The sequence below is a fragment of the Mustelus asterias genome, chromosome 31, assembly GCF_964213995.1.
Source record: "Mustelus asterias chromosome 31, sMusAst1.hap1.1, whole genome shotgun sequence".
In the NCBI taxonomy this organism is placed as follows: domain Eukaryota; kingdom Metazoa; phylum Chordata; class Chondrichthyes; order Carcharhiniformes; family Triakidae; genus Mustelus; species Mustelus asterias.
In genome coordinates this window covers 3,752,276-3,780,261 of record NC_135831.1, presented here as the reverse complement: position 1 = coordinate 3,780,261, position 27,986 = coordinate 3,752,276, and the positions used below count along the sequence as shown (strand labels likewise).

At 49.3% G+C, this 27,986-nt stretch overlaps 1 protein-coding gene and 1 long non-coding RNA gene across 2 annotated transcripts in view; one reads left to right on the top strand and one right to left on the bottom strand.

Annotated features, from left to right (window-relative positions):
• The first annotated feature begins 459 nt into the window (after positions 1 to 459).
• The window catches only part of epoa (erythropoietin a), a 65,827-nt gene continuing 38,300 nt past the window's right edge, over positions 460 to 27,986 (top strand). Inside the window, exons 1-3 of the mRNA XM_078200862.1 lie at positions 460 to 575; positions 21,069 to 21,199; positions 27,533 to 27,619. Of these exons, the coding sequence (XP_078056988.1) occupies positions 497 to 575; positions 21,069 to 21,199; positions 27,533 to 27,619 (297 nt within the window). The 5' untranslated portion in view covers positions 460 to 496. The remainder of the gene's footprint in view (positions 576 to 21,068; positions 21,200 to 27,532; positions 27,620 to 27,986) is intronic.
• Positions 14,573 to 27,986, bottom strand: part of LOC144481726 (uncharacterized) — a 95,753-nt gene continuing 82,339 nt past the window's right edge. Inside the window, exon 2 of the long non-coding RNA XR_013495761.1 lies at positions 14,573 to 14,653. This is a non-coding gene — a long non-coding RNA (uncharacterized LOC144481726). The remainder of the gene's footprint in view (positions 14,654 to 27,986) is intronic.

The following is a 27,986-nucleotide window of genomic DNA, read 5'->3' as shown; positions in this document are numbered from 1 at the left end:
TCAGACACATGCGCTTTTGTGTTTGAGCTGGGGGAGGCGGACTGGAGTGGAAACGTGAGACAAGTTGCGTGGCGACCCACAGGAGTAGTGCTCGGATTTCCGAGGGAAAAATCGCCTACCTAAATCCACCCTCCCTGCGACTGAGAAAGCATTTCCCCCTAGTGTGTGTGTGTTCTGTCTCACACACACACACCCAGAGGGAGGCAGAGAGAGGGGGAGAGAGAGCAGTGTGGAATAGTTAACGACCTGAAGAGTCCTCTAGGACTGTCCCCAGTTGTGACCTGCATCTTTCATTTCGTTTTATGCTGTGGGCTGGATTATTGGTGGGAGAATTTCACCCCCCCTCTCTCCACCCCTGCCAAACAGGGCTGGTTTGCCCAACACAACGGGGAAGTTTTTTTTTCCTTTGAAGACTCGCAGTTGGACTGGGACAGAAAAGAATACAAGCAGCAATTTTTCTGCATCTTTCGCCACCACGACGCGTTGACCCTGCCCAATGGGAAACAGAATCGTGCGTGGAGGCTCAAGAATTGTGACTGAAGAGGACTATGAAGTTTTGGAAATGAGGGTACCGGGTAAGTGGTGTTTGGGGGGGAAGTGGGTAAAAAGTTTGGGAAGTAGGCTGGGCATCTTGGATGCGGTAAGAAGTCTCACAACACCAGGTTAAAGTCCAACAGGTTTATTTGGTAGCACAAGCTTGGGGAACACTCGCTGCTCCTTCGTCAAGGGTGAGTGAGTGGGGAGTTGTGTTCGCAAACAGGGCACATAAAGGCACAAACCCAATTTACAAAATAATGGTTGGAATGCGAGTCTTTGCAGGTAATCAGTTGGATTCACCAGTGGGTTAAGGAAACACACACAGACATACTCCATCTGACGGAGGAAGGGGCAGCGCTCCGAAAGCTTGTGGTATTTGCTACCAAATAAACCTGTTGGACTTTAACCTGGTGTTGTGAGACTTCTTACCGTGCCCACCCCAGTCCAACGCCGGCATCTCCACAACATGCGGAGAGACATGCTGTGAGGCTAAGCCTGTGTGTGTGTGTGGGGGGGGGGGGAGGGGGGAGGGATCGGGTGGGTGGGGAAGGGTGTGGGGGCAGTTTGCCACCACTCTGTCCTTCCACTGGCTGTGCCATCACCTGTCGCGGACAAATATTCTGTGAAAGCAGGAGAACCTGTGACTTCAGGGGCGCAGTTCGTTCCGCCTCCCCTCCCTCCCTCCGGGGTGAGGAGAGGGAATGCTACTGTGGGCGGCGGCACCCAGTTCTGGGCAGGTGGGTCGGACACAAAAGAGGTGCCAAGTCGCGCTCGGTTGTGACAATAACAGTTTATATTTAGGCTGCCAGATTCCTGTGGCCGAATTGGGCGCTGGCTGCCAAAGCGGGGAGTGTCCTTCGGAAAGTGGCAGAGAAATGATTGCTTCTTTTCATACGGCTGGTCAAGGGGGTCCCGTTGAACATACCGTTCATAGAGAAGGATTAGGTGTGTTCACCGACAATGGGTTATTTTGTTTCGGGGAGGGTAGTCAGGTTGTGATGACCGAGAATCATAGAATTCCTGGGCAGAAGAGACCATTCGGCCCATCAAGTCTGCACTGACTCTTGACAGAGTATTTTACCTCAGCTCTCTCCCCGTAACCCTAACATTTCCCATGGTCAATCCACCTAACCTACACATCTTTGAACAATAAGAGGCAATTTAGCATGGCCAATCCACCTAACCTGCACATCTTTGGACACTAAGAGGCAATTTAGCATGGCCAACCCACCTAACCTACACATCTTTGGACACTAAGGGGCAATTTAGCATGGTAAATCTACCAAACCTGCACATCTTTGGACACTAAGGGGCAATTTAACATGGCCAATACATCTAATCTGCACCTCTTCGGACAATAAGGGGAATATAGCATGACCAATCCACCTAACCTGTGCATCTTTGGACACGAAGAGGCAATTTAGCATGGCCAATCCACCTAACCTGCACATCTTTGGACACTAAGAGGCAATTTAGCATGGTAAATCCACCTAACCCACACATCTTTGGACACTAAGGGCAATTTAGCATAGCCAATCCACCTAACCCACACATCTTTGGACACTAAGGGCAATTTAGCATAGCCAATCCACCTAACCTGCACATCTTTGGACACTAAGGGGCAATTTAGCATGGTAAATCCACCTAACCCACACATCTTTGGACACTAAGGGCAATTTAGCATAGCCAATCCACCTAACCTGCACATCTTTGGACACTAAGGGGCAATTTAGCACAGCCAATCCACCTAACTTACACAGCTTTGGACACTAAGGGGCAATTTAGCATGGTAAATCCACCTAACCTGCACATCTTTGGACACTAAGGGGCAATTTAGCACGGCCAATCCACCTAACTTACACATCTTTGGACACTAAGGGGCAATTTAGCATGGTAAATCCACCTAAACTACACATCTTTGGACACGAAGAGGCAATTTAGCATGGTAAATCCACCTAAACTGCACATCTTTGGGTTTCCCACACAAGGTAGAAGGAGCACGCGATGATTTCTGTTCCGATTACACTTTGCCTGAACAGCGTAACTAACCTGAAATCTGAGGGGGTGGCACGGCTGACCAGGAGTCCCTTCCACTCTTATCCTCTGGCGCAGGAGCGCCGGATGGATTTCAAAGGTTGAACGGCAACCTGTTTTTGGCCGCGTTGCGGGCTCACCTGTCAAGTCCTGGGTTGGGAAGCCGTACCCAGAGCTTCTGGCTATGAGGCAAGGGTGATACCCACTGCGCCACGAGACCTATTCCTCCCTGTCCTTCACACAGGCAGTAAGAAGTTTAACAACACCAGGTTAAAGTCCAACAGGTTTATCTGGTAGCAAAAGCCACACAAGCTTTCGGAGCCTTAAGCTCCTTCTTCAAAGGCAGCAAAGAATCGGAGACGCTACCTGCTGATCTGACCCGGGACAGCCGGTTGAGCATTGATTAAGGAGGGACGTATTTGCATTGGAGGCAGGTCGGAGAAGATTCGCTCAACTGATACCTAGGATGAAGGGGTTTATCTTGTGGGAAAAGGGGTTGAACAGGGGTTTATTAGAATGAGAGGTGATCTCATTTGGATTCTGGTGCTTGGAGGGCTCAACAGGATGGATGCTGAGGGGACGTTTTATCTCGTGGGGGACCTAGAACTAAGGGGCACAGTTTCACAATATGGGGTCTCCCATTGAAGACAGAGATGAGGAGGAATTTCTTCTCTTGAGGCTTGTTAGTGTTTGGAACCCTCTCCCCCAGTGGAGGCTGAGCCGTTGAATGTATTCAAGGTTGAGTCGGACAGATTTTTGATTGACAAGAGAGTGAAAGGTTATGGGTCGCAGACAGGAGTTAAAGTGGGGTGGCACGGTGGCACAATGGTTAGCACTGCTGCTTCACAGCGCCAGGGACCCAGGTTCGATTCCCAGCTTGGGTCACTCTCTGTGATGAGTTTGCACATTCTCCTCGTGTCTGCGGGGGTTTTCTCCGGGTGCTCCGGATTGCTCCCACAGTCTGAAAGACGTGCTGGTTAGGGTGCATTGACCCGAACAGGTGCCGAAATGTGGCGACGAGGGGAATTTCACAGTAACTTCATTGCAGTGTTAACGTAAGCCTTACTTGTGACTAATGAATAAACTTTAACTTTAAGGCCATGATGACATCTGCCATGATCTTGATGGCTGGCAGAGGCAGGCTCGATGGGTTGCTGACTGAATAGGCGGCACAGTGGGTTAGCACTGTTGCCTCACTGCGCCAGGGACCCGGGTTCGATCCCCGGCTTGGGTCACTGTCTGTGTGGAGTTTTCACGTTCTCCCCCCGTGTCTGCGTGGGTTTCCTCCGGGTGCTCCGGTTTCCTCCCACAGTGAAAAGTATTGTTTCTTGCGCGCTAGACAGATGAAGCATACCGTTCATAGAGTACATAGGGGAGAAGGATTTGATTTGATTTATTATTGTCACATGTATTGGGATACAGTGAAAAGTATTGGTTCTTGCGTGCTATACAGACAAAGCATACCGTTCATAGAGTACATGGGGAGAAGGATTTGATTTATTATTGTCACATGTATTGGGATACAGTGAAAAGTATTGTTTCTTGCGCGCTATACAGACAAAGCATACTGTTCATAGAGTACATAGGGGAGAAGGATTTGATTTATTATTGTCACATGTATTGGGATACAGTGAAAAGTATTGGTTCTTGCGCGCTATACAGACAAAGCACACCATTCATAGAGTACATAGGGGAGAAGGATTTGATTTATTATTGTCACATGTATTGGGATGCAGTGAAAAGTATTGTTTCTTGCGCGCTATACAGACAAAGCATACCATTCATAGAATACATGGGGAGAAGGATTTGATTTATTATTGTCACATGTATTGGGATACAGTGAAAAGTATTGTTTCTTGCGCGCTATACGGACAAAACACACTGTTCATAGAGAAGGAAAGGAGAGGGTGCAGAATGTAGTGTTACAGTCATAGCTCGGGTGTAGAGAAAGATCAACTTAATGCGAGGTAGGTCCATTCAAAAGTCTGACAGCAGCAGGGAAGAAGCTGTTCTTGAGTCGGTTGGTGCGTGTCCTAAAACTTTTGTATCTTTTTCCCAATGGAAGAAGGTGGAAGAGAGAATGTCTGGGATGTGTGGGGTCCTTGATTATGCTGGCTGCTTTTCCCCGAGGCAGCGGGAAGTGTAGACAGAGTCAATGGATGGGATGTTGGTTTGCGTGATGGATTGGGCTACATTCACGACCTTTTGTAGTTTCTTGTGGTCTTGGGCAGAGCAGGAGCCCAGACCAAGCTGTGATACAACCAGAAAGGATGCTTTCTATGGGGCATCTGTAAAAGTTGGTGAGAGTCGTAGCTGACATGCCAAATTTCCTTAGTCTTCCGATAAAGTAGAGGCGTTGGTGCGGCTTTCTTAACTATAGTGTTGGCATGGGGGGGACCAGGACAGGTTGTTGGTGATCTGGACACCTAAAAACTTGACGCTCTCGAGGGGGGCATATACATAGCACCCACCACACTATGGGTGTTCCTGCAGTGCATGGACTGCAGCGGTTCAAGGTAGCACGTCACCACCTCCTCAATGAGGGCTGGGCAGTAAGTACAGGCCTCAGGCCCCAATGCCCACAGCCCGTGAACAAACATTTAAAAAGGTGTCAGTAAAGCAACAGTTGGAAGGCTGGAGAGAATTGAAGAGGTAGGAATATTGAGGTCACTGGGGCGGGTGACAGGTGAGGACTTTGAATTGGTTACACTGGAGGTTACAGTTGACAAAGGTGAACTCTGTGAAGAATTGTGGCATTTAGAGGGTGGTTCATTCATTCCAGTGTAAAACGTAACCTATATTGATGCCCTTCTCATGAACGGTGGCACAGTGGTTAGCGCTGCTGCCTCACAGCGCCAGGGACCCCGGGTTCGATTCCCGGCTCGGGTCACTGTCTGTGCGGAGTCTGCACGTTCTCCCCGTGTCTGCGTGGGTTTCCTCCGGGTGCTCCGGTTTCCTCCCACAGTCTGAAAGATGTGCTGGTTAGGGTGTATTGGCCATGCTAAATTCTCCCTCAGTGTTACCCGAACAGGCGCCGGAGTGTGGCGACTAGGGGATTTTCACAGTAACTTCATTGCGGTGTTAATGTAAGCTGTAGCTGATATGCCAGATTTCCTTGGTCTTCCGAGAAAGTAGAGGCGTTGGTGGGGCTTTCTTAACTATAGTGTTGGCATGGGGGGGACCAGGACAGGTTGTTGGTTGAAAGTTTATTAATTAGTCACAAGTAAGGTTTACATTAACACCGCAATGAAGTTACTGTGAAAATCCCCCAGTCGCCACACTCCGGCGCCTGTTCGGGTAACACTGAGGGAGAATTTAGCACGGCCAATGCACCCGAACCAGCACGTCTTTCGGACTGTGGGAGGAAACCAGAGGAAACCCACGTAGACGCGGGGGGAGAACGTGCAGACTCCGCACAGACAGTGACCCGAGCCGGGAATCGAACCCCGGCGCTGTGAAGCAGTAGCGCTAACCCACCGTGCCGCCCCGATTCTTGTGACCCTGATCAATAAATCTTAAAACGTGGTTCCAAGTGGGCTTTGCGACCTGTCAGCGTGATGGAAAATGTCTTTGCCATCTCTCCCACACTCGACTCAAGTGGCACTGACGTCAATCCTGGAGAAGCTGACTTGGGCCGTGCGTAAACGCTTTTCGAGATGGATTCCTTTTTCGGGAGGTTTGGGGGCGGGGGGTGGGGGGGGTGGGAGGCGGGGGGACGGCTGATCCCCGTGGTCTGACGCTGTGACATCTCTGCTTTACATCATGTCATTATCAGGGCAAGGCAGTCGGGCTGTGCGGAATCTTCGATGAGCTGTTGCTTGGCTAGGATGATCTGCTGCTCCAGCTGTGCAGTCAGAGGTAGGTGTGCTTCAACCATGGCTGTTGGGCGCCGAAGCGATGGCTTGGAGTCCAGGAGCGAGTGTAGAGGACCGTCGTGCTAAGAGAGAAAGACTTGCGTTTGATGTAGCGCCTTGCATGACCTTCGGACATTCCAAAGTGCTTTCTAGCTCATGAAGCACTTCTTAAAAAGCGTAGTCATTGCTGTGAGGTCAGATTCACGACGGCTCGTTTGATAACCCCCAGATAATCTGCTTTCCCTGGCGTTCGTTGAGGATTAACTATTGGTCAGGACACTGGGGGGAATAACTCCCCTGTCCTTCTCCAAAGATCTGCCGCAGCGTCTTTCACGACAGGCCTCAGATTAACATCTCATCCGAAAGGCAGCACCGCTGACAGTGCAGCACTCCTGGTGTACGAGCACTGGCAGTGTGGTCGTACACAGCGCGAGTCAATGAGCTCCAGTCTCCGGAGTGGGACTGGGCACAAGAGGTTTCTGACTGAGAGGAGGGCATGTTAGTGGCTGGGCGAGGTGCGTGAACGGGTCAGCGAGCGAGCGAGGTGCGTGAGTGAGTGAGGCGAGTAACTGGAATGAGTGGAGTGTGGAGGAACTCGCAAAGCAGGGTCAAAAGCCTTGATCTGCATGTGGCAGGTTGCATGGAGAGCTGGGCAGGAATTTTTTGATTTGATTTATTGTTATCACGTGTATCGGGATACAGTGAAAAGTATTGTTTCTTGCGCGCTGCAGACAGAGCATACCGTTCATAGAGTACAGAGGGGAGAAGCATTTGATCTATTATTGTCACAAGTATTGGGATACAGTGAAAAGTATTGTTTCTTGCACGCTATACAGACAGAGCATACCGTTCATAGAGTACATAGGGGAGAAGGATTTGATTTGATTTATTATTATCACATGTATTGGGATACAGTGAAAAGTATTGTTTCTTGCGCACTATACAGACAAAGCATACCGTTCATAGAGTACATAGGGGAGAAGGATTTGATTTATTATTGTCACGTGTATTGGGATACAGTGAAAAGTATTGTTTCTTGCGCACTATACAGACAAAGCATACCGTTCATAGAGTACATAGGGGAGAAGGATTTGATTTATTATTGTCACGTGTATTGGGATACAGTGAAAAGTATTGTTTCTTGCGTGCTATACAGACAAAGCATACCGTTCATAGAGTACATAGGGGAGAAGGATTTGATTTATTATTGTCACGTGTATTGGGATACAGTGAAAAGTATTGTTTCTTGCGCACTATACAGACAAAGCATACCGTTCATAGAGTACATAGGGGAGAAGGATTTGATTTATTATTGTCACGTGTATTGGGATACAGTGAAAAGTATTGTTTCTTGCGTGCTATACAGACAAAGCATACCATTCATAGAGTACATAGGGGAGAAGGATTTGATTTATTATTGTCACGTGTATTGGGATACAGTGAAAAGTATTGTTTCTTGCGCGCTATACGGACAAAGCATACCATTCATAGAGTACATAGGGGAGAAGGATTTGATTTATTATTGTCACATGTATTGGGATACAGTGAAAAGTATTGTTTCTTGCACGCTATACAGACAGAGCATACCGTTCATAGAGTACATAGGGGAGAAGGATTTGATTTGATTTATTATTATCACATGTATTGGGATACAGTGAAAAGTATTGTTTCTTGCGCGCTATACAGGCAAAGCATACCGTTCATAGAGTACATAGGGGAGAAGGATTTGATTTATTATTATCACATGTATTGGGATACAGTGAAAAGTATTGTTTCTTGCGCGCTATACAGACAAAGCATACCATTCATAGAGAAGGAAAGGGGAGAATGCAGAATGTAGTGTTACAGTCATAGCTAGGGTGTAGAGGAAGATCAACTTAATGCGAGGTAGGTCCATTCAAAAGTCTGACAGCAGCAGGGAAGAAGCTGTTCTTGAGTCGGTCGGTACGTGACCTCAGACTTTTGTATCTTTTTCCCGACGGAAGAAGGTGGAAGAGAGAATGTCCGGGGTGCGTGGGGTCCTTAATTGTGCTGGCTGCTTTTCCCCGAGGCAGCGGGAAGTGTAGACAGAGTCAATGGATGGGAGGCTGGTTTGCGTGATGGATTGGGCTACATTCACGACCTTTTGTAGTCCCTCGCGGTCTTGGGCAGAGCAGGAGCCCCAGACCAAGCTGTGATACAACCAGAAAGAATGCTTTCTATGGTGCATCTGTAAAAGTTGGTGAGAGTCGTAGCGGACATGCCAAATTTCCTTAGCCTCCTGAGAAAGTAGAGGCGTTGGTGGGGCTTTCTTAACTATAGTGTCGGCATGGGGGGGACCAGGACAGGTTGTTGGTGATCTGGACACCTAAAAACTTGAAGCTCTCGACCCTTTCTACTTCGATCCCGTTGATGTAGACAGGGGCATGTTCTCCTTTACGCTTCCTGAAGTCGATGACAATCTCCTTCGTTTTGTTGACATTGAGGGAGAGATTATTGTTGCCGTACCAGTTCACCAGATTCTCTACCTCATTCCTGTACTCTGTCTCGTCATTGTCTGAGATCCGACCCACTACGGTGGTGTCCTCGGCAAACCTGGAGGGGAATTTTGCCGCACAGTCATAGGTGTACAAGGAGTATAGTTGGGGGCTGAGGACACAGCCTTGTGGGGCACCGGTGTTGAGGATGATCGTGGAGGAGGTGTTGTTGCCTATCCTTACCGATTGTGGCACTCAGGGGGCTGATTGACTTGTAGAAAGGGCCTTGTTTGTGGATTCATTATCAGAAAGAGATGAATAGAGAGGGAAGCTTTGGGACCAGATGCTATCGATTGCTTTAGGGAAAAGAAAAATGCATTTCTAGTGTGTCTTTCCCACCTCCAGAACGTCCCTAAGTCCTGCTCAGTGAATGAATTCATTTGGTGTTTTTCAGTGCCCGCCACAGTTGTCTTTTTTTAGGTAACCATGGCAGCCAGTTAGTACACAGGAAGCTCCCATAAACAGCAGTGATTTAATCTGTTTTTAAAGAACTTCCACCTGTTTTTGCTTCTAAATTAGAGCCATGTTATCATTTGTATCATAGAGCAGGAGGATGGCCATTCGGCCCATCGAGTCTGCACCGACCACAATCCCACCCAGGCCCTATCCCCATAACCCCATGCATTTACCCGAGCTAGTTTCCGTGTCACTAAGGGACAATTTAGCATGGCCAATTCACCTAACCCGCACATCTTTGGACACTAAGGGACAATTTAGCATGGCCAATCCACCTAACCTACACACATTTAAACACTAAGGGGCAATTTAGCAAGGCCAATCCACCTAACCCACACATCTTTAGATACTAAGGGGCAATTTAGCATGGCCAATCCACCTAACCTGCACATCTTTGGACACTAAGGGACAATTTAGCATGGCCAATCCACCTAACCTACACACCTTTAAACACTAAGGGGCAATTTAGCATGGCCAACCCACCTAACCTACACATCTTTAGATACTAAGGGGCAATTTAGCATGGCCAATCCACCTAACCTACACACCTTTAAACACTAAGGGGCAATTTAGCGTGGCCAATCCACCTAACCTGCACATCTTTGGACACTAAGGGGCAATGTAGCATGGCCAACCCACCTAACCTGCACGTCTTTGGACACTAAGGGGCAATTTAGCATGGCCAATCCACGTAACCTACACATCTTTGGACACTAAGGGACAATTTAGCATGGCCAATCCACCTAACCTGCACGTCTTTGGATACCAAGGGGCAATTTAGCATGGCCAATCCACCTAACCCGCACATCTTTGGACACTAAGGGGCAAATTAACATGGCCAATCCACCTAACCTGCACATCTTTGGACACTAAAGGGCAATTTAGCACGGTCAATCCACCTAACCTACATATCTTTGGACACTAATGGGCAATTTAGCATGGCCAATCCACCTAACCTGCACATCTTTGGACATTAAGGGACAATTTAGCACGGCCAATCCACGTAACCTGCACATCTTTGGACATCAAGGGGCAATTTAGCATGGCCAATCCACCTAACCCGCACATCTTTGGACACTAAGCGACAATTTAGCACAGCCAATCCACCTAACCTGCACATCTTTGGACATTAAGGGACAATTTAGCATGGCCAATCCACGTAACCTACACATCTTTGGACATTAAGGGACAATTTAGCATGGCCAATCCACCTAACCTGCACATCTTTGGACATTAAGGGACAATTTAGCATGGCCAATCCACGTAACCTACACATCTTTGGACATTAAGGGACAATTTAGCATGGCCAATCCACCTAACCTGCACATCTTTGGACACTAAGGGGCAATTTGGCATGGCCAATCCACCTAACCTGCACATCTTTGGACACTAAGGGGCAATTTGGCACGGCCAATCCACCTAACCTGCACAGCTTTGGACTGTGGGAGGAAACCCACGTAGACACGGGGGGAGAACGTGCAGACTCCGCACAGACAGTGACCCAAGCTGGGAATCGAATCCGGGTCATTGGCGCTGTGCCGCCCTGAATATCTATTCACTTTACAAAGTTATACCTGAGCTGTCGCCTTGCCCACTCCTCAGAGGCGTCTGTTTCACCTCCCAGTCTCTCTGCCCCTTCCCTGCGGCTCCCATCAGCTAATCTTTATCCACAGGCTCTGGCGGGACTTGAACTCGCCAACCCCTGGCTTACAAGAGCAGTGCTCTAACCACTGAGCTATGGAGCCAACCAAGATTGCATTTACACTATAACTTTTAATAACACCTCGAGCTACTCTCCGGGATGGTAATCGAGCAAAACGTGGCACCAAAACCTCCCCTTGTGAGAGAGTCGAGGACCAGAGGGCATAAATCTCAGAGGAAGGGGGAATCACCCATTTATACCAGAGATGAGGAGGAATTTCTCCCCTCCGAGGGTAGTGGATGGAATTCTTTACCACAGAACCTGGGTCGCCCATCATGTTCAAGGCTGAGATTTTTAAGCAGTAAGGGAATCGGGGGTTATGGGGATAAGGCGGGAAAGTACTCAATACTCCGGATGTTCGTAAGAGCAGATTTAGGCCACTCGGCCCATCGAGTCCACTGCGCCATTCGATCATGGCTGATATGCCCCTCATCCCCATTTTCCTCCCTTCTCCCCGTAACCCTTTCAACCCATTCCCAATTAAAAATCTGTCTCACTCCTCCTTAAATGTGCTCACTGCCCCAGCATCCAACGCGTTTTGGGGTCGCGGATTCTACAGATTCACAACCCTTTGTGGGGAAGTAGTTTCTCCTCGAGGTCTGTTTTAAATTTGCTGCCCCTTATCCTAAGACTATGACCTCCCGTCCTAGAATGCCCCACCAGCGGAAGCATCCGCTCCCCGTCTAGATGTGGTCTCATCGATGCCCTGTACAAGTGAAGTACAGTAAGAGTTTTAACAACACCAGGTTTAAGTCCAACAGGTTTATTTGGTAGCAAATGCCATTAGCTTTCGGAGCGCTGCTCCTTCGTCAGATGGAGTGGATATCTCCATCAGATTTCCACTCCATCTGACGAAGGAGCAGCGCTCCGAAAGCTAATGGCATTTGCTACCGAATAAACCTGTTGGACTTAAACCTGTTAAAACTCTTACTGTGTTTACCCCAGTCCAACGCCGGCATCTCCACATCATCTGTACAAGTGAGGCCGAGCCTCCCCACTTTTGTGATCCATTTTCCTCCCGATAAGCGATAACATGCTATTATTACCTTCCCTAATTACTTGCTGTGCCCGTACACCAACCTCGTTACTCCTAAGTAGTCCAACAATCAATTTACATTTACAAGGGTTGTTCAGTCTGTGCATGTTAGCATTTCAAATGTCTTGGCCCGTCAGAACTTTGTGCACCTCAGTTTGTTCCGAGGAAAGCAATCCTAGCCTATCCAATCTCTCCGCACAGCTGCAAGTTTCAATCTCTGGTAGACTACCTGGCCTCCTTTTTTGTTCTTGAAAGGGGAACCTTTCTGAAAATTGGGACAGACGTGAAGAAAACAACCCAGGACAGCCGATTTTCAATTAAAATGCAAACGGGTCCAGCTACAACAACACTGGAAATCCCTCGGCGATACTGCAGGCTAAAGTCAAAGGCGGCACAGTGGGTTAGCACTGCTGCCTCACAGCACCAGGGGCCCGGGTTCAATTCCTGACTTCGGGTCACTGTCTGTCTGGAGTCTGCACGTTCTCCCCCCGTGTCTGCGTGGCTTTCCCTCGGGTGCTCCGGTTTCCTCCCTGTGTGTGTGAGTGTGTGTGTGTCGGTGTGTGTGTTCGGCATCTGAGTGTATGACTGTGTGTAAGTGTCTGTATGCGGGTGTGTGTGTGTGTGTGTGTGGCTATGGAAGTGTGTATGTCTGCGTGTCAGTATGTGTATGGTTGGGTCTATGTGAGTGTGTGTGTATGGGGTGTGTTTGTGTGTGTGTCTATGGAAGTGTGTATGTCTGCGTGTCAGTATGTGTATGGTTGGGTCTATGTGAGTGTGTGTGTATGGGGTGTGTTTGTGTGTGTGTCTATGGAAGTGTGTATGTCTGCGGGTCAGTATGTGTATGGTTGGGTCTATGTGAGTATGTGTGTATGGGTGTGTGTGTATGTGTGTTTGTGTGTGGGTGACTATGGGAGTGTGTATGTCTGCGTGTCAGTATGTGTATGGTTGGGTCTATGTGAGTGTGTGTGTATGGGGTGTGTTTGTGTGTGTGTGTGTGTGGCTATGGGAGTGTGTATGTCTGTGTGTCAGTATGTGTATGGTTGGGTCTATGTGAGTGTGTGTGTATGGGGTGTGTTTGTGTGTGTGTGTGTGTGGCTATGGGAGTGTGTATGTCTGTGTGTCAGTATGTGTATGGTTGGGTCTATGTGAGTGTGTGTGTATGGGGTGTGTTTGTGTGTGTGTGTGTGTGGCTATGGGAGTGTGTATGTCTGTGGGTCAGTATGTGTATGGTTGGGTCTATGTGAGTGTGTGTGTATGGGGTGTGTTTGTGTGTGTGTGGAATTATGCATGTGTTGGGGTGGCGCGGTGGCACAGTGGTTAGCGCTGCTGCCTCACAGCACCAGGTTCGATTCCTAGCTTGGGTCACAGTCGGTGCAGAGTTTGCACAATATCCCCGTGTCTGTGTGGGTTTCCTCCGGGTGCACTGGTTTCCTCCCGCAGTCCAAAGATGTGTAGGTTAGGTGGATTGGCCATGCTAAATTGCTCCTTAGTGTCCAAAGATGTGCAGGTTAGGTGGATTGGCCATGCTAAATTGCCCCTTAGTGTCCAAAGATGTGCGGGTTAGGTGGATTGGCCATGCTAAATTGCCCCTTAGTGTCCAAAGGTGTGCAGGTTAGGTGAATTGGCCATGCTAAATTGCCCCTTAGTGTCCAAAGATGTGCAGGTTAGGTGGATTGGCCATGCTAAATTGCCCCTTAGTGTCCAAAGATGTGCGGGTTAGGTGGATTGACCATGCTAAATTGCCCCTTAGTGTCCAAAGATGTGCGGGTTAGGTGGATTGGCCATGCTAAATTGCCCCTTAGTGTCCAAAGATGTGCAGGTTAGGTGGATTGGCCATGCTAAATTGCCCCTTAGTGTCCAAAGATGTGCAGGTTAGGTGGATTGGCCATGCTAAATTGCCCCTTAGTGTCCAAAGATGTGCAGGTTAGGTGGATTGGCCATGCTAAATTGTTCCTTAGTGTCCAAAGATGTGCAGGTTAGGTGGATTGGCCATGCTAAATTGTTCCTTAGTGTCCAAAGATGTGCAGGTTAGGTGGATTGGCCATGCTAAATTGCCCCTTAGTGTCCAAAGATGTGCGGGTTAGGTGGATTGGCCATGCTAAATTGCCCCTTAGTGTCCAAAGATGTGCAGGTTAAGTGGATTGGCCATGCTAAATTGCCCCTTAGCGCAGGGGGATTAGCTAGGGTAATAATGTGGGGTTACAGGGATAGGGCCTGGATGGGATTGTTGTCGATGCAGACTCAATGGGCTGAATGGCCTCCTTCTGCACTGCAGGGATTCTATGATTCTATTCTATGATTGAGGGTTAAAATAAAATCTTTTGGGAATCAACTTTCCAACCCCTGTGATTTTTCAGAGGTCACCAGCTACAGACAGGGGCCTGGTTATTCTGGAAATGTTTACAGATTCGTAAATGTTTACAGCACAGAGAGTGTAAAGTTTATTTATTAGTGTCACAAGTTGGCTTACATTAACACTGCAATGAAGTTACTGTGAGAATCCCCTAGTCGCCACACTCTGGCGCCTGTTCGGGTAACACTGAGGGAGAATTTAGCACGGCCAATGCACCCGAACCAGCACGTCTTTCGGACTGTGGGAGGAAACCGGAGCACTCGGAGGAAACCCATGCAGACACGGGGAGAACGTGCAGACTCCACACAGACAGTGACCCCAAGCCGGGAATCGAACCCGGGTCCCTGGCGCTGTGAGGCAGCGGCGCCAACCCACTGTGCCAGCCACCAAATGATCAGACCCTAACATCCACCCAGAGGTTGATGGGAGTCTGGAACTCAAGAGGCCATTCGGCCCATTGTGTCCATGTGGGTCAGCAAAGATCTGACTACTTTGATCCCATTTTCCAGCGCTTGGCCCATAACCCTGAAGAGGTTACGACAGCACAAGTGAATATCTAAATACTTCTTCTTCAATATTGTGACAGTTTCTGACTCGACCAGTCTTCCGAGCTCCGAGTTCCAGACTCCCACCACCCTCTGGGATGGATATTAGGGGTACCATCTGAGTGGAATTGCTGGTGACTGCCTGATCCAGCTGAAGTTATGGAATCCTCGAATCCCCACAGTGCAGAAGGAAGCCATTTGGCCCATCGAGTCTGCACCGACCACGATCCCACCCAGGCCCTATCCCCGTAACCCCCACACATCTACCCTGCCAATCCCCCTGACGCTAGGGTCAATTTAGCACGGCCCATCAACCTAACCCGCACATCTTTCGGACGGTGGGAGGAAACCGGAGCACCCGGAGGAAACCCACGCAGACACGGGGAGAACGTGCAAACTCCACGCAGACAGTGACCCGAGGCTGGGAATCGAAGCCGGGTCCCTGGCGCTGTGAGGCAGCGGCGCTAACCCGCTGTGCCGCCCAATGAGGTGGTTGAATCCCTGGGATAAGGCAGCAGTCAGACTCCTGATTTCAGTCCATGTGGGTAGCTCTTCGCGAAGGGGTTACTGCGCGAGGATTAAATGTACCGTGCCGTGATCTGCTGAGGCAGTGTGAGGGAAATGGGGAGTTTGACAGCATTTGACAAGGTCACCATGAACCCAAAACAGAAAGGAAAGCTGGCAGAGCACAGGAATGACCATAAAAAGATGCACTGTCGAGGATTGTCCTTTTATGGAGAATTGCACGGTGTGTGAGTCCATATAAATAATTGCTACCAAATAAACCTGTTGGACTTTAACCTGGTGTTGTTAAACTTCTTACTGTGTTTACCCCAGTCCAACGCCGGCATCTCCACATCATGACTACCAACATAGAAAAGCTACAGCACAAACAGGCCCTTCAGCCTACAAGTTGCGCTGAACATGGCTGTTCAGGCTGACCTATAACCCTCTATCTTACTAACTTCCATGAACTTATCCAAAAGTCTCTTAAAAGACTCTATCGAATCCGCCTCCACCACCGGCAGCCGATTCCACGCACCCACCACCCTCTGAGTGAAAAACTTACCCCTAACGTCTCCTCTGTACCTACCCCCCAGCGTCCTAACCCTGTGACCTCTTGTGGCAACCATTTCAGCCCTGGGTAAAAGCCTCTGAGAATCCACTCTATCAATACCTCTCAACATCTTATACACCTCTATCAGGTCACCTCTCATCCTTCGCCTCTCCAAGGAGAAAAGACCGAGCTCTCTCAACCTATCCTCATAAGGCAGGCCGCCTAATCCAGGCAACATCCTTGTAAATCTCCTCTGCGCCCTTTCTATGGATCCCACATCCTTTCTGTAATGAGGCGACCAGAACTGGGCACAGTACTCCAGGTGGGGTCTAACCAGGGTCATAGAAATCATAGAAACCCTACAGTGCAGAAGGAGGCCATTCGGCCCATCGAGTCTGCACCGACCACAATCCCACCCAGGCCCTACCCTCACATATTTACCCACTAATCCCTCTAACCTATGCATCTCAGGACTCTAAGGGGCAATTTTTTTTTCACCTGGCCAATCAACCTAACCCGCACATCTTTGGACTGTGGGAGGAAACCGGAGCACCCGGAGGAAACCCACGCAGACACGAGGAGAATGTGCAAACTCCACACAGACAGTGACCCAAGCCGGGAATCGAACTCAGGTCCCTGGAGCTGTGAAGCAGCAGTGCTAACCACTGTGCTACCGTGCCGGTCCTATACAGCTGCAGCATTATCTCCCGATTTCTAAACTCAATTCCTCTATTGATGAAGGTCAGTATTCCATACGCCTTCTTAACCACAGTCTCCACCTGCCACGCTGCTTTGAGCGTCCTATGAACCCGGACCCCAAAATCCTTCTGATCTTCCACCCTGCCAAGCGTCTTACCCTTAATATTATATTCTTTCATCCTATTCGACCTGCCAAAATGAACCACCACACACTTATCTGGGTTGAAGTCCATCTGCCACTTCTCCGCCCAGTCTTGCATCTTATCTATGTCTCAAAGAACAATACAGCACAGGAACAGGCCCTTCGGCCCTCCAAGCCCGCGCCGCTCCCTGGTCCAAACTAGACCATTCTTTTGTATCCCTCCATTCCCACTCCGTTCATGTGGCTATCTCGATAAGTCTTAAACGTTCCCAGTGTGTCCGCCTCCACCACCTTGCCCGGCAGCGCATTCCAGGCCCCCACCACCCACTGTGTAAAATACGTCCTTCTGATATCCGTGTTAAACCTCCCCCCCCTCACCTTGAACCTATGACCCCTCGTGAACGTCACCATCGATCTAGGAAAAAGCTTCCCACCGTTCACCCTATCTATCCCCTTCATAATTTTATACACCTCTATTAGGTCACCCCTCATCCTCCGTCTTTCCAGTGAGAACAACCCCAGTTTACCCAATCTCTCCTCATAACTAAGCCCTTCCATGCCAGGCAACATCCTGGTAAACCTCCTCTGCACTCTCTCTAAAGCCTCCACGTCCTTCTGGTAGTGTGGCGACCAGAACTGGGCGCAGTATTCCAAATGCGGCCGAACCAACGTTCTATACATCTGCAACATCAGACCCCAACTTTTATACTCAATGCCCCGTCCTATAAAGGCAAGCATGCCATATGCCTTATGTCTCGTTGCAACTGCTGACATCCCTCTACACTATCCACAACCCCACCAACCTTTGTGTCATCAGCAAACTTGCCAACCCATCCTTCCACTTCCTCATCCAGGTCATTTATAAAAATCACAAAGAGCAAGGGTCCCGGAACAGATCCCTGGGGCACTCCACTGGTGACCGACCTCCACGCTGAAAAAGGACCCATCGTTATCCATAGAGCCATTGATGCACTATCAATAAGGCGAAAGACTACCGATATGCCAATATAAGTGTAGGCTTTTATTCACAACAGAATCAGGAGCAGATCCCAACAATTAACCGACCTGGACTGAACAAGGGGGAGGAGACAGCCACCTTTATACTAGGTGCTGAGGGGAGGAACCAAACTGGAAGGGGATGTGTCCAGGTATGACAAACACACACAACGGTGGTCCATATAGGACAAAGGCACAACTGAGGTCCACCACAGCCATAGAAAAGTTAGGTTGCAGAGAGAGACCACTCAGTCCATCATATCTGTGTCAGGCAGAAAAATAATAGAAACTTGCCGCTCACTTTGAATCCTGTTTTCCAACACCTGGTTGCAGGTTACAGCACTTCAGATGCAGATCCAGGTAGTTTTTTAATGAGTTGACCATTTTAGATGCCTATCACCCTCTGGTTGAAAACGGGTTCCCTCGTGTCCCCTCTACCAATCACCTTAAATCTATGCCCCCCTGTTATGCCCCCCTCAACGAGGGGGACCAGACCTTTCCTGTCTAGGCCCCTTTATAATTTTGTGCGCTTCAGTTAGCTCACTCCTCTGTTGCAAGGAGAGCAACCCTGGCTCATCCAGTCCCTCTTCAAAGCTGCAATTTTCAAATCCTGGCAGCATTCTTGTAAACCTCCTCTGCACTCTGTCTCCAGAAGAATTCTGCCCTTCCTGTAATGTGGTGGCCAGAACTGTGCGCAAAACCCCAGCTGCGGCCTAACCTGAGTAAGAAGGGTAAGAGGGAGAAAATAGGGAATGAGGAACTTGTGTTTTGCACTCATTGTATGCGTTGTGTTGACAAGCGCAAGTCAGAGACAGAGTTCCTGCTGTCAGGCCACGTATGGAGTACTGCGGACAATTCTGGTCACCCGACTAGAGGAAGGATGTTATTAAACTGGAAAGGGTGCAAAGAAAGATTTACAAGGATGTTACTGGGACTGGAAGCTTTGAATTTTAAGGAGAGGTTGGATAGGCTGGGACTTTTTTTCCTTGGGGCGTTGGAGGATGAGGGGGTGACCTTATAGAGGTTTATAAAATCATGAAGGGCAGAGATAAGGTGAATAGCCGAGGTACACCGAGGAAGGATTTAGCACAGCCAATCCACCTAACCTGCGCATCTTTAGACACTTAGGAGCAATTTAGCACAGCCAATCCACCTAACCTGTGTATCTTTGGATACTAAGGGACAATTTAGTATGGCCAATCCACCTAACCTGCACATCTTTGGACGCTCAGGGACAATTTAGCATAGCCAATCCACCTAACCTGGGCATCTTTAGACACTTAGGAGCAATTTAGCACGGCCAATCCACCTAACCTGCGCATCTTTAGACACTTAGGAGCAATTTAGCATGGCCAATCCACCTAACCTGTGTATCTTTGGATACTAAGGGACAATTTAGTATGGCCAATCCACCTAACCTGCACATCTTTGGACACTAAGAGGCAATTTAGCACGGCCAATCCACCTAACCTGCACATCTTTGGACACTAAGAGGCAATTTAGCACGGCCAATCCACCTAACCTGCACATCTTTGGACACTAAGGGACAATTTAGCATGGCCAATCCACCTAACCTGCACATCTTTGGACACTAAGGGGCAATTTAGCACGGCCAATCCACCTAACCTGCACATCTTTGGACACTAAGGAGCAATTTAGCATGGCCAATCCACCTAACCTGCACATCTTTGGACACTAAGGGGCAATTTAGCATGGCCAATTAACCTAACCCGCACATCTTTGGACACTAAGGGGCAATTTAACATGGCCAATTAACCTAACCCGCACATCTTTGGACACTAAGGGGCAATTTAACATGGCCAATCCACCTAACCCGCACATCTTTAGACTCTAAGGGGCAATTTAACATGGCCAATCCACCTAACCCGCACACCTTTAGACTCTAAGGGGCAATTTAACATGGCCAATCCACCTAACCCGCACATCTTTAGACACTAAGGGGCAATTTAGCATGGCCAATCCCCCTAACCTACACATCTTTGGACACTAAGGGGCAATTTAACATGGCCAATCCACCTAATCCGCTCATCTTTGGACATTAAGGGGCAATTTAGCATGGCCAATCCACCTAACCTGTGTATCTTTGGATACTAAGGGACAATTTAGTATGGCCAATCCACCTAACCCGTGTATCTTTAGACACTAAGGGGCAATTTAACATGGCCAATCCACCTAACCCGTGTATCTTTAGACACGAAGGGGCAATTTAGCATGGCCAATCAACCTAACCCGCACATCTTTGGACATTAAGGGGCAATTTAACATGGCCAATCCACCTAACCTGCACATCTTTGGACACTCAGGGACAATTTAACATGGCCAATTAACTTAACCCACACATCTTTGGAGTGTGGGAGGAAACCAGAGCACCCGGAGGAAACCCACGCAGACATTGGGGAGAATATGCAGACTCCGCACAGACAGTGACCGAGGCTGGAATCGAACCCGGGTCCCTGGCGCTGTGAGGCAGCAGCGCTAACCCACTGTGCCACCGTGCCGCTCCAAACGTGGTTGACTCTTAAAACGTCAATTCTGGGGACATTAGGGATGGGCAACAAATGCTGACACGCTAAGAAAATAATTTTTATAAAATTAACATACTCGTCTTGCAGACAACTTCGGGCTGGGCCTCCAGGGAGAGATAACTCCTCATCAAGTTTACATCCCTTGTCATGAAGGACTTGGTTTCCATTTAATACCTTCTCAGAGCAAGACTGCTGACACAAGGCGTTGTAGCATAACCCCTCACCACGCCATCCTGCCCTCCCAGCAGTCCCACTCCTGACAGAGGTTCCCTCATATTTTACACAGAGGGTGGTGGGGGCCTGGAATGCGCTGCCGGGCAAGGTGGTGGAGGCGGACACACTGGGAACGTTTAAGACTTATCTAGACAGCCGTATGAACGGAGCGGGAATGGAGGGATACAAAAGACTGGTCTAGTTTGGACCAGGGAGCGGCACGGGCTTGGAGGGCCGAAGGGCCGGTTCCTGTGCTGTATTGTTCTTTGTTCTTTATTAATGCACAAGATTATGTCCTAACTTTGGTCACATGTTAACTGATGGTTCTTTTTTCCCTTTCTTTCTCCACCCCCCCTTCCCCATCCCTCCCCTCCAACCCAAGGACTTTTTGCACTCCTTGTGATGTTACTCGGTTACATAAAGCCAACAAAGTCGACTCCACTCCACCCAATGTGTGATATCAGAGTGCTGGACAAGTACATTAGAGAAGCCAAGGATGCTGCAGATTCAACGGTATTGTATGCACGAGTGTGATCTGCTTATGTTTGGGTCTGGTATGAATGTTAACTCGGAGCTCTGCTTAAGAACAGATTAGCGCACGGTTGTAGAATCAACGCTTCAGTACTTTCTAGGTGTATAGAAATTCAGATTTTTCCATTACTTAATTGTCCCTCCAGCCTTGAGGGGGGGTGGGGGGGAGGTGAGGGGGAGGGGAAGGGGGGCGTTTGCAGCAATGATAAAGTTGGAGGAAAGTGCCTTGGGGGCAGGGGGGAAGAAGAAGTCTTCCGTAGAATCACTACAGCGCAGAAGGAGGCCATGCAGCCCGTCAAGTCTGCACCAACTCTCCCAAAGAGCGTCCCACTCAGACCCTACCCTCCACCCCTCTCCCCATAACCTTGCGCACTTACCATGGCCAATCCACATCTTTGGACACTCATAGAGGCAATTTGGCACGTAGGGGTTTGGTGGATAAACCATGATCTCACTGATAAGTCACAAGTCAGGCTTACATTAACACTGCAATGAAGTTGACTGTGAAAATCCCCCAGTGGTCACACTCCGGCGCCTGTTCGGGTAACACTGAGGGAGAATTTAGCACGGCCAATGCACCCTAACCAGCACGTCTTTCAGACTGTGGGAGGAAACCGGAGCACCCGGAGGAAACCCACGCAGACACGGGGAGCGAACTTGCAGACTCCGCACAGACAGTGACCCAAGCCGAGAATCGAACCCGGGTCCCTGGCACTGTGAGGCAGCAGTGCTAACCAGTGGTGGGCAGTGGGAAATATGCCCCCCGCCCCATCATATTGTGATTTTGGTGGCTATTTTAACACGAGATGTGCAGGTTAGGGGGATTGGCCATGCTAAATTGCCCCTTAGTGTCCAAAGATGTGTAGGCTAGGTGGATTGGCCATGCTAAATTGCCCCTTAGTGTCCAAAGATGTGTAGGCTAGGTGGATTGGCCATGCTAAATTGCCCCTTAGTGTCCAAAGATGTGTAGGTTAGGTGGATTGGTCATGCTAAATTGCCCCTTGGTGTCCAAAGATGTGTAGGTTAGGTGGATTGGCCATGCTAAATTGCCCCTTAGTGTCCAAAGATGTGTAGGTTAGGTGGATTGGCCATGCTAAATTGCCCCTTAGTGTCCAAAGATGTGTAGGTTAGGTGGATTGGCCATGCTAAATTGCTCCTTAGTGTCCAAAGATGTGTAGGTTAGGTGGATTGGCCATGCTAAATTGCCCCTTAGTGTCCAAAGATGTGCAGGTTAGGGGGATTGGCCATGCTAAATTGCCCTTTAGTGTCCAATGATGTGTAGGTTAGGGGGATTGTCCATGCTAAATTGCCCCTTAGTGTCCAAAGATGTGTAGGTTAGGTGGATTGGCCATGCTAAATTGCTCCTTAGTGTCCAAAGATGTGTAGGTTAGGTGGATTGGCCATGCTAAATTGCCCCTTAGTGTCCAAAGATGTGCAGGTTAGGGGGATTGGCCATGCTAAATTGCCCTTTAGTGTCCAATGATGTGTAGGTTAGGGGGATTGGCCATGCTAAATTGCCCTTTAGTGTCCAATGATGTGTAGGTTAGGGGGATTGTCCATGCTAAATTGCCCCTTAGTGTCCAAAGATGTGTAGGTTAGGTGGATTGGCCATGCTAAATTGCTCCTTAGTGTCCAAAGATGTGTAGGTTAGGTGGATTGGCCATGCTAAATTGCCCCTTAGTGTCCAAAGATGTGCAGGTTAGGGGGATTGGCCATGCTAAATTGCCCTTTAGTGTCCAATGATGTGTAGGTTAGGGGGATTGTCCATGCTAAATTGCCCCTTCGTGTCCAAAGATGTGCAGGCTAGGTGGATTGGCCATGCTAATTCTCCCTCAAGATTCATCCCATCTTACACGTTCGGGAATTGCATAACACGTGATCAACCATCCAGGATTAAACTCCCACCAGTTGGCCCATGAGGATGCAGAAGTTCTTAACAGATGACTCAATCAAATCCAGACTTTGCACTCCTTTGTTTGCTCTTCCCAGCAACCTGTGATATCCGTCAAGGGATTACACAATGGTTAACACTCCTGGGTATTCATTCAAAGGAGCAGAGACAAGGCCCGTTTTCCCCCCGCCCCCCCCCCACCCATAGTTGGATGCAGCGAGTCACTGATCGATGTGGATCTGGAAGCTTCCAAAATTCAGTTCTTGATCTGCCCTCTGTCTGAGCTACTTTGCCTTGGGATTGGTTCCGTTGATCTTGAGGGAGGGACTTTCGGACTGCCCGGATGTGCGACTGGATTGGACGTGCTGCCCCCCTGGAACCACTTGGTCGCCGATGCTCGGCCTAGAAGAGGCCTCGCAAATCTGGCCTATTTTGAGCACAGGATTAGCGCAATCGGGGGGTAGAAGAATTTGGGGCGGAACTTTGATCTTGGGTCCCTGAGATATTGCAGTGCAAGGCGTGTGTGTTCCATGTCCCCTTTCGCACATGGCAGTAAGACTGGGGAATTCCCCTCGCGATCCCAGTTGTTCTACCCAGTGTACAAACAATAGAAAGTGGCCTAAAATGGGCCTCAAAATCCCTACCCCAGTCGATTTGAGCAAGAGAGACATTTCCATTGAAACCACCCCCGCAGCAGCACAGAACAAAGCACAAGAGGCCAAAACATTGTGCAATTTCAAGAAGAAATTAGAGATAGCTCTCGGGGCTAAAGGGATCAAGGTAGGGGGGGTGGCACAGTGGGTCAGCACTGCTGCCTCACAGCTCCAGGGACCCGGGTTCGATTCCTGGCTTGGGTCACTGTCTGTGCGGAGTCTGCACGTTCTCCTCGTGTCTGCGTGGGTTTCCTCGAAAGTCCAAAGATGTGTGGGTTAGGGTGCATTGGCCGTGCTAAATTGCCCCTTAGTGTACAAAGATATGCAGGTTAGATGGATTGGACATACTAAATTGCCCTTAGTGTCCAAAGATGTGTGGGTTAGGGTGCATTGGCCGTGCTAAATTGCCCCTTCGTGTCCAAAGATGTGTGGGTTAGGGTGCATTGGCCGTGCTAAATTGCCCCTTCGTGTCCAAAGATGTGTGGGTTAGGGTGCATTGGCCGTGCTAAATTGCCCCTTCGTGTCCAAAGATGTGTGGGTTAGGGTGCATTGGCCGTGCTAAATTGCCCTTCGTGTCCAAAGATGTGCGGGTTAGGGTGCATTGGCCGTGCTAAATTGCCCTTAGTGTCCAAAGATGTGTGGGTTAGGGTGCATTGGCCGTGCTAAATTGCCCTTAGTGTCCAAAGATGTGTGGGTTAGGGTGCATTGGCCGTGCTAAATTGCCCTTAGTGTCCAAAGATGTGTGGGTTAGGGTGCATTGGCCGTGCTAAATTGCCCTTAGTGTCCAAAGATGTGTGGGTTAGGGTGCATTGGCCGTGCTAAATTGCCCCTTAGTGTCCAAAGATGTGCGGGTTAGGTGGATTGGCCATGCTAAATTGCCCCTTAGTGTCCAAAGATGTGCAGGTTAGGTGGATTGGCCATGCTAAATTGCCCCTTAGTGTCCAAAGATGTGTGGGTTAGGGTGCATTGGCCGTGCTAAATTGCCCCTTAGTGTCCAAAGATGTGCGGGTTAGGTGGATTGGCCATGCTAAATTGCCCCTTAGTGTCCAAAGATGTGCAGGTTAGGTGGATTGGCCATGCTAAATTGCCTCTTAGTGTCCAAAGATGTGTGGGTTAGGGTGCATTGGCCGTACTAAATTGCCCCTTAGTGTCCAAAGATACGCGGGTTAGGTGGATTGGACATGCTAAATTAACCCTTAGTGTCCCAGGATGTGAAAGGTTGGAGGGATTAGCAGGGTAACTAAGCGGGGATAGGGCCTGGGGGTGGAGCGGGGGGGGTGGTGATGGGGGGATTGACGGTGCAGACTCGATGGGCCGATTGGTCTCCCTTTGTACTGTAGGGTCTCTATGATATTGGGGGGGGTGTGTTTCCTCTGGCCTCATTGGCAGGTCTGCTTGCAGGGGGGACTTGGGCTCCTCCAGATTTCCCCCCCCCCCCCCGGTTCCCCGGGGGGAAGAGGGAGAACAAGATAGGGTGCCCCCCGTCACCAGGCTGCTTGCTGCAGTCCCGTGCTTTGAGGACATGTTCCTGCGCGACTTGCCTGAAATGGCTGCAACCTCGCTGGCTCCACTGGCTCAATGAGCTTTATCAGATCCCTACTTTGTGAAAGCAGTTAGTGGCTCTGTCAAACTAGCAGACAGAGGAATTGCATATCAGTATGTGAAGCATTTGGATGATAACATTCCTGACAGTTGTTTGCAGGAGTCTTGTGTTTACTGCAACAACTCTGCTCGGTGCTGACTAATCCATTCGGCTGGTTTAATATGTTCAGCTAATAGAATGGGAATAGAATAGAATAATAGAATGGGAGCTTCTTACCTCAACATGGAATCAAAGATGTACAGTACAGAAGGAGGCCATTCTGCCCGTCGATCCCACCCAGGCCCTATCCACGTAACCCCACATATTTACCCTAGCTAATCCCCCTGACACTAGGGGTAATTTAGCATGGCTAATCCACCTAACCCGCATATCTTTGGACACTAAGAGGCAATTTAGCATGGCCAATCCACCCTAACCCGCACATCTTTGGACACTAAGGGGCAATTTAGCATGGCCAATCCACCTAACCCACATATCTTTGGACACTAAGGGACAATTTAGCATGGCCAATCCACCTAACCCGCACATCTTTGGACACTAAGGGGCAACTTAGCATGGCCAATCCACACTAACCCGCACATCTTTGGACACTAAGGGACAATTTAGCATGGCCAATCCACCCTAACCCGCACATCTTTGGACACTAAGTGGCAATTTAGCATGGCCAATCCACACTAACCCGCACATCTTTGGACACTAAGGGACAATTTAGCACGGCCAATCCACCTAACCTGCACATCTTTGGACACTAAGGGGACAATTTAGCATGGCCAATCCATCTAATCTGCACATCTTTGGACGCTAAGGGGCAATTTAGCATGGCCAATTCACCCTAACCCGCACATCTTTGGACACTAAGGGGCAATTTAGCATGGCCAATCCACCCTAACCCGCACATCTTTGGACACTTAGGGGCAATTTAGCATGGCCAATCCACCCTAACCCGCACATCTTTGGACACTAAGGGGCAATTTAGCATGGCCAATCCACCTAACCCGCACACCTTTGGACACTAAGGGGCAATTTAGTATGGCCAATCCACCTAACCCGCACATCTTTGGACACTAAGGGGCAATTTAGCATGGCCAATCCACCTAACCTGCACATCTTTGGACACTAAGGGGCAGTTTAGCATGGCCAATCCACCTAACCTGCACATCTTTGGACACTAAGGGGCAGTTTAGCATGGCCAATCCCCCTAACCTGCACATCTTTCGGAGTGTGGGAGGAAACCAGAGCACCCGGAGGAAACTCACGCAGACACGGGGAGAACGTGCAGACTCCGCACAGACAGTGACCCAAGCCAGGAATTGAACCCGGGTCCCTGGCGCTGTGAGACTGCAGCGCTAACCCGCTGTGCCACTGTGCCGCTCCTAATATAGGTTAGGTGGATTGGCCATGCTAGCTTGTCCCTTAGTGTCCCAAGGTGTGTAGGTTCGGGAGATTAGAGGGGTTAATGTGTGAGGTTAAGGGAATAGGGCAAGGGGGTGGGGCCAGGGAAAGATGCTCTGCCGGAGAGTCGGTGCAAACCTGATGGGCCGAATGGCCTGCTTTCTGCACTGTAGGGATTTTCCAATTCTCTGTTTTTCTTTGAAAATGAGCTTTATGGAACCATAAATGGTGGCTGTGGTCGAGTAATTCGTGGGTGAACAGGTATGAATTATTCCTCGATGGGTTAAAATGGCCTTTAAACTCAGCAATGTCCAACGTTGTCCATCGGGAGTCCAGGCACTTATTGCTCGGTGCCACCTCCAAATCAAGTGATGGGTAACCTGCGAACTCTGAGTGGAATGTGCCAATTCTGCCCATGTGCCTTTGTTTCCCGCTTCCCTACCAGCTGCTGCCCACCTCCCCATGCCTCCCTTGCCCATCTGATGACCCTGCTGAAGCTGGCAAGTTGAAGGCAGCCTTTGGCAAGGGCGCGGGAAGGGGGCATCTGCGTAAAACGGGCAGTTGGTTTGCTGCCGCCGCTATGGGGGGGATGGGGGAAGGCCGATTTTGCCCATGCCGGGTAGGGGAAGATGGCGATGGTCATGCCATTCGCAAGTGCCAGTACCTCCTTCCCTGCCACCTGGCCACAAAGGCTTTTCCACTTGCGGCACCAATTGGAAGCGAGCATCGGTAGGTGGACCTGGTTCTTTGTCTGACTGTGATGTTCTTCCATTTAGAAACAGTGTGAGGAAGTCTGCACTCTCCCAGGAAATTTTACTCTTCCGAAAACCAACGTCAACTACAGAGAATGGGAAACGAAGGACGTAAGTTGGTTTACTCTTCACGATTTTACCGATAAGAATGCAAGTGGAAGGATCTCTGCTGGCCTGGCACCAAATGACAACCTAGCCACTCGAGTCCAAATGTTATTATCTGACTGGCCAGTTTCCTCAGGTCCTGGAGCAAGATTTCAACTTGGTTCAGGAGGAGGGAGAAAAGATCGGGACTGAAATTGAAGAATAGTGTGGATGAACAAGATTGAAAGGGTGCACAGGAGATTTACAAGGATGTTGCCTGGATTGAGTGGCATGCCTTATGTGGATAGGCTGAGGGAGCTCGGTCTTTTCTCCTTGGAGAGACGTAGGATGAGAGGAGACCTAATAGAGGTGTATAAGATGTTGAGAGGCATAG